The sequence below is a fragment of the Cladophialophora immunda genome (assembly GCF_000835495.1).
Source record: "Cladophialophora immunda strain CBS 83496 unplaced genomic scaffold supercont1.7, whole genome shotgun sequence".
NCBI lineage: Eukaryota > Fungi > Ascomycota > Eurotiomycetes > Chaetothyriales > Herpotrichiellaceae > Cladophialophora > Cladophialophora immunda.
The window spans coordinates 1,940,469-1,952,684 of NW_015622547.1; the positions used below are offsets into that span (position 1 = coordinate 1,940,469).

Consider the following 12,216-nt stretch of genomic DNA (forward strand, 5'->3'; position numbering starts at 1 on the left):
TCCCGGACAGCCACGAGGCTGATTACGAAGTGCGTCGCAGCTCAACCAACGCCTCCGCGGGCTCCTGGCACCTGCGTCTCCTCCAAGGCCTCCAGCTCAGACAGCTTCAGGCCGAGAAACTACATCTGCATTCGCATTTTCTTGGAGTTGGTTCAAGCAACGCCAATTCCCTTGTCCCGTGATGCGGCGCCAGCGACTGCCAAAGGCGCGATCTCGATCAAAAGTCGGACAACCAAGGACTCTTATCGAGAGCGTCACCAAAGCTTGAAGAGTTGGTCTTGCGATCTGTGCCTGTTCTTGTCCTTTCCTCCAACGATCGCCCTCTAGCCAAGAAGCGGGCTCCTTTCCAAAGCGCCGAATAGCTGTCCACCATACATACCGTCGCTCAGGCCAAGAAGTTCGGTGCAGCCACAGACATCATCGAGATTTGAGTGCCAGAGGCAGGATCAAGGGCACGCAACCCTTTCGCTAGGCATGTCATGGAGTGCCTCCCTTCAGAGGCTGCGGAAACTTGAACCATCCATCCAGCACATCTGTTCTCCCAATACCAAAGCACGCCATTCCTCATAGATATTCCCAGCCGCAGATCTCGTATTCGACACGGGAGCAGCCAAACTGTCGAGTCGGCTCCATGCCAGTGATGCTGGTCCCAAACGCTTCCCGCTCCATCGGTAAGGCACCCTGGAGGCGCGCTGACACCTTAGCCAGAACATCCCAAACATCGACCCACCCCCAGGTTTTGGCGCCTTTGCTCGAGCTTCCTAGCCTTCCTGAGTGGTGCCCGCGTGTCCAGGGTTGACGCAGGATGAAATCATGGCCTTGTGCGCGTTATCGACCTGTTTTCCAATGTCGATCCTTGAATGCCATGCCCCAAGATGCAAAAGGGATGATAACTTTAACAGTATGGTCCGCATCGTGGCTTACGAGATTCCAGGTTTGTTCAAGCACTTTCATACTTCTTCGTCCTGTCCTCTTCAGTCTGCTGTTGGTCGTTGAACTTCATGCCTTCTGTCCTCTGAGCGTCTTCTGAACAATTAAACGACGAACCTTTCTCGCGCTGCCCTACTCGTGTTTGGCTGTCGCTCGTCAAAAATGTCGGTCTCGGATCAATCCACTATAGCCATGGAGGCACAAAACGAAAAGGAGAACCATCAGATTCAGCCCCCGGGAGCGACAGAAAAGCATTTGGGTGTCTCCGGCCCAGAGTTAGCAGGAGAGAATCTCGAAGGAGGCCATCCCAAGCGTGCGGATGGCAAGATCGAGCTCACCGAAGAAGACTGCTACGATAAACTGGGGTACTCTTTCCCAGGATGGAAGAAGTGGATGATCTTGGTCATCATTCTTTTGATTCAGACCTCGATGAACCTCAACGCCAGTATCTACGCCAACGGCGTCGACGGCCTTGCAGAGAAATACAGCATCTCGAAGCAAAAGGCGCGAGTTGGGCAGATGATCTTTCTCATCTGCTACGCCTTTGGCTGCGAACTGTGGGCGCCCTGGTCTGAGGAACTTGGCCGCTGGCCAACACAGCAGCTATCTCTGTTTCTCGTCAATCTCTGGCAATTACCCGCAGCGCTCGCCCCTAACTTCGGGTCTATCGTTGTCGCCAGAGCACTCGCTGGCCTTTCCACAGCAGGGGGCTCTGTCACGTTGGGAGTCATCGCAGACCTATACCAGCCCGAGGATTCTGGGTTCCAGTATGCGGTTGCTTTTGTCGTGCTGTCGTCTGTGGGCGGTGCACCGGTAGGCGCAGTGATCGGCGGCTTCGTAGGCCAATACCTCTCTCTGCCCTGGATCTTTTGGATGCAGCTCTGCATCGGCGGCGCCGTGCAAGTCATTCACTTTTTCCTTGTCCCCGAGACTCGCGCAACCATCCTTTTGGACCGCGAGGCCAAGAAACGGCGCAAGAATGGCGAAACCAACATCTATGGACCAGACGAATTGAAGAAGCCGCGTTTTCCCATGAAGGAATTTGTACGCATTTGGATGAGACCGTTCCAGATGTTTGTCACGGAACCGATTGTGCTCTGCCTCAGCTTGCTTAGTGGGTTTAGTGATGCATTGTTGTTTACTTTTTTGGAGGCGTTCACGCCTGTGTTTAAACAATGGGGTTTCAAGCCATACCAGGTTGGGTTGGCTTTTATTTCGTGAGTATTCTATCTTCTCCTGCATATTGAGTCGAAATCCATTGGCCAAATGTCAATCAAAGATTCAATGGTGAGGGGATGTGACTGACCATAAAACGATTGCAGGTCACTTGTCGGATATGTGCTCGCATATCTGACATATCTCCCTGTCATTCGACATCATAACAAGATCCGCGCCGACGACCCGAACAAATTGTCCCCCGAATCTCGTCTGTGGTGGTTACTTTTCTGTAAGTCTCGCTGCTTTCCTCCACGTTCTGCCTTGCTGCCTCGTTTATCCCTGAGACTGTTTCTCACAATCTTCACTGACACAACCGCTTTTCTCCCCTCCCAGTGGCACCTCTCGAGACGATTGGACTCTTCGGCTTTGCGTGGACGTCGCTCGGACCAGACTACGGCATTCCGTGGATTGCGCCCATGATCTTCACCGTCCTAATTGCCATGGCGAACTACGGGATATACAAGGTATGGCTCTAATCTGTAACTTGCATCCCCGATTTTCCCAAGACAGCCGAGATGAACGCACATGAATGTGAACGTTAACGGCATGTTTTGGCAGAGCTCGATCGACTACATGATCGCCGCCTACGGGCCTTACGCCGCTTCTGCGACTGGTGGCAACGATCTCGCAAGAGACTTCCTCGCGGGCATAGCTGCCTTGTACAGTACACCATGTAAGTCACGCTCTATCTCTCTCCCCTTCCTCCTCTCCTACTTCTTCCCTATTCTTCATGATTGTCACCGTGTCTAACCCCCCTTCTTCGTTACGATTAGTCTACGAAAACATCTCCAAGAAATACACCCTCGAATACCCCTCGACCATCCTGGCCTGCCTGTCCGTCGTGGTCATCGCCCCGATCTACCTCTTCTACTGGAAGGGCGCGTGGTTCCGCGACCGCAGCAAGTTCGCCAAGGAGCTCAATCTCGGCCGGCAGGGCGCCGTCGAGAGGCGCCGGAGCACCATGCACATGGGCGGCAAGGCTTCCATGGCAGGCGCGGGAGGCGAGAAGGCGAGGCATGTCGAAAATGTCTGATCTTTATCACCATCTCCCTACTTACTTATCTATCGCATCTATTCATCTATCCATTGATGGAACGACTATAACGAGTGGACGATTACCTTCTTTCAATTAATGAGACGAAGAAAAGAGAACGAGAATGCGAGAGTCCGAAAGACAAGCAGGGATAAGACTAAGAATTAGGAAGCGGAAGCGAGCGACGAAGACGAAGACGAAGACGAAGACGGGATTCCAGGAGATTTCGGGACCTTTTGAGACGTCGTGAAACTGTTTTTGTATTTTTTAATCCATGTGCTCTGTACTTTTAGCCACAAAGTCTCGTATCTGCATACCTCTCTACCTGTCTTGCCTCCAGTGTACCTATTTCTTTTTCTTTTTCCTGATTCATTCCGTATGTTGTTGCTTCCCCCTCTTAGGAGGATCGTCGCCCCCCCCCCCCCCCCTGATTTCCTCCTATTCTATGACGAATCGCAGGGGGCCCTTTGAAAGACACGGGGTCCTTTTTCATCGTCCATCGTTGACCCGTACAACAGTGACAATAACAATAACAGTGTGATTGTCAGCGAGCAAGCAAGCAAGACGCTCCCTCTCATCAGAAGAAGGAAGAAATAAAAAACAGGGCTTTTTTTCATCACATGAATCGTGTCATGTCACCGTAACAACCCCCCCTTCCCCAGGGAGGGTCGTCCTCGTCGTCCGTCCAGTTGCGCATCTTGAATACACTGTTCCCTTCCAGGGATGGTTTCTTTCTTTCCATACAAATAGAAACCATTGGCCTATCTTTCGTTCTTCTCAGTCCCATGCATGGATGCACGCACGTAGAGACACGCACAAAAACCACACGACAACGAGGTTTCACATCTTGGGCAGCAGCACCCTCTTTCCATTGCCCGGGCCGCCGTTCCCACTCGGGGTCCCGTTGCCGCCTGCGCTCGCGGCGGCGGCGGCGGCGGCGTTCCGGCTCGCGATCGTCTGGTTCACAAACGTCATGGGGATCTTGGTCTGTTGGCCTATGACTTGCATGGTCGGACCACCATTACCGCCGCCGCCGCCACTAGGAGCGCCGACATTACCGACGCCCGAGCCTGCGCCTGCGCCCGCGCTGACACTTGGGACCGCACCGGCACTGGTAACGGTGCTGTTAGCGCCCGTTCCAGAGCCCAGGGGACTCGCCGGATGAGGGCTGTATTGTGGTGTCGGTGCCGGCCCCGGGGCAGATTGGTGTTGGTAGGGCTGCTGAGGAGGTTGGAAGATGAATTGCTGGGGCCCGTTCAGCAGCGGCGAGCCGAGAGAGTTGTGGCGAGGAGGCATGGCGTGTTGATGGACACTCGGTCGAGGACTGTGCCGGAAAACATTCATGTGGGTGGTCGAGCGGTGCGGAGGCGCGGGTTTGGGCGGCGCAGGGGCGATCGGTTGACCTAGTCCACTCGAAACCAGGCGTGGCGGCAGGAAAGACGCAGGCCCGACAGCGGGGGCCGGTGCTGATAAAGGACTTGGAGGTGGCGGGATGGATTGCGATGATGGAGGTGGAGGAGTGGATACATGGCCGGCCGCCGGCGCGTTGTGCTGGGGTGGAAATTTCGAGCGTCGGCCACGGCCCCTCGAGTCTGGGCGAATGACTTGATATGATGGTGGTGGCGGCGGGGGTGGTGGCAGGGCAGATGGTCCCTGGCCAGGAAGCGGAGAGAAATCCAGGCCTTGCTTTGGGAAGACATCTCCTTGGGCAAGAGGCATGTAGATGTACTGACGTTCGGGATGCTGCTGGGCGACCCAGTCGGAAACGTCTGCCAGCGCCGACAACGCATACGAACTGCTCTCGCCCATGTTGAGAGGTCTGGGGATCAGGTAACCCTTGATGTTCTCGAGCTCTTTGGCTGCTTCCGCAGAGAGAGCATCCATGGTCTGGGATTTCTTTCGAAGTTGTTCGGTGCGCCATTCGTTGTTTCGTTGTTCCATCTGCTTCAACAAGGGGCCAATAACATCCTCATTGAGCACCTGCTGGCGGGCTTGTTCGTCGTACGATTCCAACTGTTGCTTGAAGGGCTTCTCATCCATGATTTTCCTGGAGGAGTAGCCACGGGGTTGGGTATTTGGTTCGGGAAGCTCGTGATAATGGGGGAAGTAATCCATATCGGAGCCAGATTCGGTATGGGTGTCGTCGTGAGCGGCGCGGTAAGCTCGTTCGAAGAGGATAATGTCTCCTTCGGCGCCGGCAAGATGTTCTTTGCGGGCTTCGGTGACGCGATTCTGTTTCTGGTCAGATACGTGCTATCAACAGACTCTCCGTATGGAATTACCTTGAATTGCGCTTCAATTACTTCCTTCTCTTGCTGCAGGCGCTGCTTTTCATGCTCGACCTGGAGGTCATAACGTGTTTGGACAAAGTCCTGCACATCTCTCATGGTGGCCTCAACTTCTTCCACTACGCTGTCGTACTCGGGGACATGTCTGTGTGCCTTTGGCTTTCTGGCGATTTTGGAAGCGTCTCGCCCCGACAATTGATCAAGGATGTCGACCTGCTGAGCGCCCACAATGCTAAAGAATCGTTTCAGCTCCAGCTGCCTCGCCTTGATTATGGAGATTTCGAGTTTTTCCTCTTGGGTCAGTGGTCGTCTTCGATTTGGTGGTTCAGGGCTTTCACCACCGGCGCGACCTCCTCTACCTCTGGACTTGCCTTTACCACGTCCACCACCATTTGCATGAGCACCTCCACGACCACCTCGGCCGCCACCTCGTGCCGGCTTCCTAGGAGAGCGGGACTCCGGAGTGTCGCCATTCTCTGCAGGACGGTAGCGGGTGGTTGCGTCATTTGCGTAGTATGTTGGATTCTGCGCATCGTACTCTGGCCAGAGCTCTTTGTCTTTGTAATCCTGGAAGCTGATCTTCGCCTTAGTCGCTGTTGTCTCTTTGGCAGATTGCGAGGCGCGGGCAGGCTTTGGCGGTGTCTCGGGGTCGGTTGGGCTTGCTTCTGAAGGTTTCTGCGATGGGACGTTGCCTGCATCTATTTGATTAGGAGGTGACGAGGCTTGGGTTCCATCACTGCTAGGATCCTGGATAGCCTCCAATACATCCGATCGTGCTATACGCGAGCTTCGTCTCAACGTCTTGGCCGATTCCGGCGGACTGGGTGATGACGAGGTTAGCGACGGAGCACTGTCGGTGTCCGCAACAGCTCTAGCACTATCTACAACTGGCATTCGAGACGTTCGCTTCCGTGGAGTGGCAGAATCCGACAGCGACGATGTTGTGGAGCCTTGTCGTGCAAGGCGCTTAGTCTTTGACGAGTGCTCGGCGCCATCTGAGCCCGCGTCGGAAAACTTTCGTTTTCGAGATTTTGTGTTCTTGGGCGGAGTGGACGGCGGCGTTGATAGAGATGACAACGATGAGGGCGATGATTGTTCTGTAGAAGCGTCGGTTTGTTCCGGGGTGATTTTTGCAGTGCGACTTCTCGTCTCCATGTGGAAGCTAACCGACGGCCGACGCTCGGTCGACGTGGTAGCCATGCTGCTGCGGATGAAGTCAGTTTATTATCCTGCAACTTTTGGAGAAGAGGCTGATTTGAAATGGAATATGAGGGTAAAGCAGGGATGAAGAAGACGAGACATATGGGTCGGTTATCAGAATGCCGATCGGACCATGTTCGGGCAGACGGCGAAAAAGCACACAGCGACCAGAGATGGATCAGAGGAATGAAGACTCACTCGTTACGATCCCGGAGAGAGAATCGCCTGGACGCAACTGCTTGGCGAGAAGATTTGACAATTGAAGAGCAAAGACGCTTTTCAGCTGCTGTCGCACGGGGGTGAGAAGAGCGGCGAGTCCTTCTCCGTGGGCGGAGCTGGTGCTGCTGAGACGGCGGCACTCGCTCTGCAGGGTGAGATAGAATTCGGGACAGGTAATTCCAGCAGAACTGGGCGGCTTTTGCCGAGATTTGAGATTGGGAAGCGGTGGTGGTGATGGAAGGGGAGAGCTGGAAGCATTCGGGAGGTGAGGTATTAGTGGCCACAGACAGGGATGAAGTAAACCAGGACCAAGGTGAAAGGGCAACAATGGCATCGCGGCCCAGGGGCTGAATAGAGGGGCCGATATCAAAGGCCATAATGTGGAACGGCCCGTGAATGAATCGAGAGTGAATAGCGACGGTGAAGGGAAAATCCAGGGCTGGGGGGGGGGAGTATGATTGTTTCCCTTGTGAGCCTGACACAGCGACCAGAGTTTGGCAGATGGAAGTGAGAAGCATTTTGCTGTGTTCAAAGGTGCAGCCAGCGCGCTAGCCGCAGCCGGACTAGCCCCAGCCACTAAACTGCCTACAGTTAGGCGGCTTAGCCTCCCATTCCCGGCGAGCAAGTGGCCGAAAAGAGGCATGTGCGGTCTGACAGGGCGGAGGAACGCACAGACAGACAGAAGCTGGAGAATGCGCCGTCAGACGACGCTGCTTTAAAACTCGGGCCCAAACACCCCTACTTAGTATTCGGTGCCCATGGCTCGACCGGTTCGTGCCGCCGAATTCCGCCTCCCAAATGCCGTTTTCCCTTTTGCCCGCCATCCACCCAATGAACATCAGCCATCGTCCCATATCCATCAATTCCCATGAAGCATGTCTCCCATACAGCAAATGGTATCTGTAAACCCTACTTGCCATTAATCCTCCAAATCAGCAATCAAGGATCCGCCAACTCCACGCTAACATGACATTCAAAACAAAAGAACCGCGGTGCCAGTAGCCGCGACCAAAAAAATCAACAAAGAAACCAAAGCTGAACTGCCAGGCTCCGTTTCATTCAAACCATGATCTGACTCAATCGACTGCCAGTCGACACCTGGGACTGGGGTCTGTCCTTCTTGACACTTTTGCGCTTCCCGTATCCCACCAGGCTGGTCCGCGATCCTGCTGACAGCACGAATCCAGGTAGAATTGGTGGCAGGTCTGCTTCGTCCACAATCGACGGGCCGGGGCTGCCAAGAGATGAACTGCCCAGCGTAGGGCTATCCGGCAGAAACTGCTCCTCGCTCTCTGTCTCGGACTCGTCCGTTCGTTTGGGTTCAGCCTTCGCACATTCGAGTGCTAGGTGCGAATTGCTCCGGAGAGTGGCAAGCGTCCGAGGCGTGATGGTGGTGTTTGCCATGGGCGAGGCTGTTACCATGGTGCCAGCAATAGGGATCGGAGGTGGTCGAGGGCTGTTGGGTCGGAACAATGGGTGTATTAGTTCTTCTTGCAAGGGGGACTCGAACTTGCCAATTTTAGGTGGCTGTGGGAGCGGCTTGGTGACGTGTGACGAAGTAGGTCGGGATGTTGGCCGGGAGAAATTGACCGGGCTGGACGGTGGTGATGATTTCGGTTGTCGCGGCGATGAGCCCCAGCCATAGGCGGTGGCAGTATCCGAGGTCGTGGCATGCGGCGGCGAACTTGACGTGGGAGAGTGTGGCGCAGGGAGAAATGGACCATCCAGCACGTTGGCAGGTGATTCAGGTCGACTGCCCGGAATCGTCTCCAGAGCTCCGTGGACGACGGGCGGAGATGAATGGATGACGACGCGTATCTCATGATGAACTGAGGACGTGTCCCAGCTGTCGAAAGCACTGTCGATAGACATGGCCTCACCGGCTGGAAACGGCGAACTCTCCAGCGAAGATCGACTCGAATACCGCACCCGCTTTGTCTTCGATGATCCGGTTCCCACCTTTGTAGCTGACGATCGGCGTGTCGAAGACTCTCCCCTTGAGACAGGAGTGCGTGGCGGTGAGTTAAGAGTCAAGTCCTGCGAGCCGAACGATTGATCAGTCTGTTGAGTGCCCGGTCTCTTAGCAGCGGACATGGATCGGGCTCTGATGCCAAAGTCCAAGTGGAGTCCAGTGGCCCTTGTTGTCATCAAGACAGTCTTGGTCCAGGAGGCGAGAAGAACATACAGGGCGACTTGCAAAAGAGCAGAGACCGCCCACACAGCGAACCAAATCCCAAGCAATGTGGCGAGAGATGTGTCCAAAATCTCTGTTGGAAGGTCACTTCGTCTAACAGCCAGCCATACCAATGCGATCCCGGAGACGATGACACTGACTGCCGCCGAAACCACCCCGGCGTAGAAGAGTCCCCATGAACTTGGTGTCGAGTGCTGCGCCTGGCTCCAGAGCTTCTTCACAAAGAGCGTGCCAAAGTAAGCCAGACCCGCGAGATTGATCAGGTTGAGAACGAAGGTGATGTAAAGGAGAACTCGAAGACCTGAGACCACCGTAACATTGCCGATGTTTGTTGCGAAAATGATATTCAGCACGCTGCTTGCGATGCCCAAAATGCTCGCCAGGCTCGCGACCGCTGCTATCCTGACCCGTGCCTCCATAGGTTGGTGTAACGCGATGCTGTGGGCAAAGCAACCCTTGACCTGTCAACGGTGATATGGGCCTTTGCAGTAAAATACTCTAGCCCGAGACTCGCTGGATACAAGAATTGAGGCTGACATCCAGATTCGCCAGAGTAAACAAAGACACTGATAGAAGTGATAGTCAGGAAAGAAGATTTGGACACGCGTTTGAGAAGTTGACGGGGAGGAATACGGAGAGCGAACAATGACGAGCTGAGGTTGTTGTTCTCTCGCGCAGCAGACAAAGTCCGGGGTCCCGGCTTCAGTTGGGATTTTCCTTGCTCACGTTCAGCTCTTTCCCGGCTTTTCGTTGGTGAGACAAGAGCAGATGGCTGAACAAGGCGGAAGAGGGGTCGAAGGCGACACACGCGCTCTCGAAAAGGCCAATGAAGGCGGGGCAGATGGAAGAACTGGTGGAGTATCCGAAATTATCATATGCAGAGGCATGCGGGCTTGAGTACGAGGATGTAAACAGAGCATGGAGGTAAGCTGAGGCAAAAGACAAAAAAACCGGAGAACGTTTCTTCAACAGCCATAACAGGAACAACGCACCAGCGAACCAGCGACACCCACGGTGCCGGTATGGTTTTTTGTGCACGCGTCCTAGCGTTTCGCCAATCCACAGTATCAACTAGCCTCAAGCCTTGTGCCGGGGAGGAAGGCTGCTGGCGCGTCATGTTCGTGGAAAGTCTGGGGGGTATCTGGCTTGCGGCAACAAGGGTTTGGCCGGAGAAATGATGCCGCAAGCAAGACTCGGATGGCAGCACGGCGGAAACTGCGGCAAGTGCGAGCGACGGCACCAAAGGATTGGTTCTTGACGCGCAGAAGCGAAGAGACCAGAAGGGCCGCGAGCACCGGGGACGCCAGGATGCGCATGTAGGCGATGTTGTTGTGGTTTGTTGGTGGCGACCATGCAATCTCGTTATCAAACCTTAAATGCTGGTAGGGCGGAAGGGCCAATTTGCCTGCCCCTCCCGCGCTTCAATTTCTCACCACAAACAAACAGACGCAATGGGATGGCCTGAAAATCATCCTGGGGCACTCGCAGATCCCGCCCTATCGGAGGTCGCCGTATGCAATAGACGAACGTGGCGACAGGGAAAGGCCTGGTACGGAATGCTCGCTCTGGTGGGCTGAACGGGGCTGTTTGCTTTGGAAATTGGTGCAAGAGAGCTGGCAGCTCCACCAACAGGCTTGATGGCCTGCCTTCTCATGGCCGCATGGGCTCTAGACAGAGTAATCACTTTCTGTTGGCTCGAATAGGATGCTGCTCCCGCGAAGCCTTTGGACAGCCGGTGAATCGTAGAGCAGTCTGAACAAGCGTGAAGTTGGACGACGGCGGAATGAGGCTGACTGTTGCACCACACTGAGGGGCTTGGCGCCAACATGGGCTGTGATTGGACAGCCTGTCTCGATTGGCGAATGGCCCAAAACGGATGTCCGATATTGACACTATTAGCACCGTTGGAGCGTTGGCCACTCACTTGCCCTCAATCTCTTTCCGGATCGCGGTGGTTGGAAACCTGTCTCAGGCTATTGAGACGCTTTTGAGATTCAAAGCAGATCTCAATACTCCGTACTCCTGGCTTCAATCTGAGATGCTCCTCGCCAAATGACCTGCATTCCCTGTCCGCCTATCATGGCCGCAAATCGTCGCATCATGAAACCCTGGGCCTCAAAAGGGGTCTTGCCCCGGGTCTTTCCATTTTCCTCCGACAGGCATGTTTGTTCTGGGTACTTTTGGGTACTTTTTGGCTCGCGTGAGATCACTCCTCCAGCGCCAACGCTAGGGCCTAGGACCAAGGACCAGAGACCATCCCATATCGATTTCCCAATCATGATCGAGGACACAATACGAGTACTATCTTGTTGCAGCGACCTCTTGTTCCATTTGCCACACCTCCTCTCTCAACTCATTGAAGCCGCTTTGTTCGTCTGTGCACATTGCCTCGACGCTTCCCTCAATGTCCTTCACGGCGTGCTCGAGGCTGGCTAGCAGCCGCTCAATTTCAGCGCGTTGCTCAGAGATTGATCCCCTCATGACCGCGTTCTCTTGCTGGGACTTTTGCAATTTCGTATTCAGCTCCTCGGTCGCTTGTTGCAGGTAGGGCGTGAAGTGAGCGGTGTGCAATTCGTCTGCGGACAAAGTGTGCAATCTGTCTCCGGTCAGTCGTGCCACGTACGGACAAAGTGCCGACGGCAGGCAAAATGGTCGCTCACGGTCTCTCTGGCATTTCGCCTTCTACGGCGCGATGCTTCCTCCTTCTAGCCTCGTCGATCATGTTATCCCACTGGTTCAGGCCCGCGACGACCTGTCTTTCTTCTAATATCTTCTCGAAATCGCGCATGCATTCTTCCTCTAACCGCGTGTTCAGTTGTCTCCAGACTCCCTCGAGCGCAGTCGGACAGTATTTCGCGGGCGTCGGGAAGCACGAACTGAAGTTCGTGTACGAGTTTGCTTTGAGCGACGATGCCAGGGCGCCCGCAAAAACCTTCTGTAGTGCCGCTGCGCGAGGTCCTGGTGCGCACGCGACAGGTGCCTCTGGCGCAGGCGAGGGTGAGGCCGAGGCTCGTAGAGCCATGATGGCGGGTGACAGGACTTTTGCCTGCCTAGTTGTTGTTGAATTCCAGCGATATGTGATGCTGCTGAAAATAGTTCAGCAGCATTGTAACTTGAAGCGAAGACCCAGCACC

At 54.7% G+C, this 12,216-nt stretch overlaps 4 protein-coding genes across 4 annotated transcripts; 1 reads left to right on the forward strand and 3 right to left on the reverse strand.

Annotated features, from left to right (window-relative positions):
• Positions 1-88: 88 nt before the first annotated feature.
• PV07_11420 (uncharacterized protein) lies at positions 89-3,493 on the forward strand. The gene is made up of 5 exons (XM_016398854.1): positions 89-2,147; positions 2,253-2,377; positions 2,482-2,612; positions 2,707-2,821; positions 2,922-3,493. Exons 1-5 carry the CDS (start codon positions 1,093-1,095, stop codon positions 3,179-3,181), a joined length of 1,686 nt encoding a protein of 561 aa, XP_016243416.1. The 5' UTR covers positions 89-1,092; the 3' UTR covers positions 3,182-3,493.
• A 123-nt stretch (positions 3,494-3,616) lies between these two features.
• PV07_11421 (uncharacterized protein) lies at positions 3,617-7,326 on the reverse strand. Its single transcript, XM_016398855.1, has 3 exons — positions 6,868-7,326; positions 5,464-6,673; positions 3,617-5,413 (listed from the first exon to the last, which is right to left on the reverse strand). The coding sequence occupies exons 1-3, from the start codon at positions 7,263-7,265 to the stop codon at positions 4,022-4,024; spliced, it is 3,000 nt and encodes a 999-aa protein (XP_016243417.1). The 5' UTR covers positions 7,266-7,326; the 3' UTR covers positions 3,617-4,021.
• A 247-nt stretch (positions 7,327-7,573) lies between these two features.
• On the reverse strand, positions 7,574-10,087 carry PV07_11422 (uncharacterized protein). Its single transcript, XM_016398856.1, has one exon. The coding sequence runs from the start codon at positions 9,499-9,501 to the stop codon at positions 7,948-7,950; it is 1,554 nt and encodes a 517-aa protein (XP_016243418.1). The 5' UTR covers positions 9,502-10,087; the 3' UTR covers positions 7,574-7,947.
• Positions 10,088-10,741: 654 nt separating this feature from the next.
• PV07_11423 (uncharacterized protein) lies at positions 10,742-12,214 on the reverse strand. The gene is made up of 2 exons (XM_016398857.1): positions 11,743-12,214; positions 10,742-11,678 (listed from the first exon to the last, which is right to left on the reverse strand). The coding sequence occupies exons 1-2, from the start codon at positions 12,102-12,104 to the stop codon at positions 11,384-11,386; spliced, it is 657 nt and encodes a 218-aa protein (XP_016243419.1). The 5' UTR covers positions 12,105-12,214; the 3' UTR covers positions 10,742-11,383.
• Between the last annotated feature and the right edge of the window lie 2 nt (positions 12,215-12,216).

Coding starts and splice junctions, on each gene's coding strand:
- PV07_11420 (XM_016398854.1), top strand. CDS start 1,093: ATGTCGGTCTCGGATCAATCCACTATAGCCATGGAGGCACAAAACGAA. Junction 2,378..2,481: donor TCTGTGGTGGTTACTTTTCT/GTAAGTCTCGCT, acceptor CTCCCCTCCCAG/TGGCACCTCTCGAGACGATT. Junction 2,822..2,921: donor TGCCTTGTACAGTACACCAT/GTAAGTCACGCT, acceptor CGTTACGATTAG/TCTACGAAAACATCTCCAAG.
- PV07_11421 (XM_016398855.1), bottom strand. CDS start 7,265: ATGGCCTTTGATATCGGCCCCTCTATTCAGCCCCTGGGCCGCGATGCC. Junction 6,674..6,867: donor TCTCTCCGGGATCGTAACGA/GTGAGTCTTCAT, acceptor CTTCATCCGCAG/CAGCATGGCTACCACGTCGA. Junction 5,414..5,463: donor TAATTGAAGCGCAATTCAAG/GTAATTCCATAC, acceptor GACCAGAAACAG/AATCGCGTCACCGAAGCCCG.
- PV07_11422 (XM_016398856.1), bottom strand. CDS start 9,501: ATGGAGGCACGGGTCAGGATAGCAGCGGTCGCGAGCCTGGCGAGCATT.
- PV07_11423 (XM_016398857.1), bottom strand. CDS start 12,104: ATGGCTCTACGAGCCTCGGCCTCACCCTCGCCTGCGCCAGAGGCACCT. Junction 11,679..11,742: donor GGCGAAATGCCAGAGAGACC/GTGAGCGACCAT, acceptor GACCGGAGACAG/ATTGCACACTTTGTCCGCAG.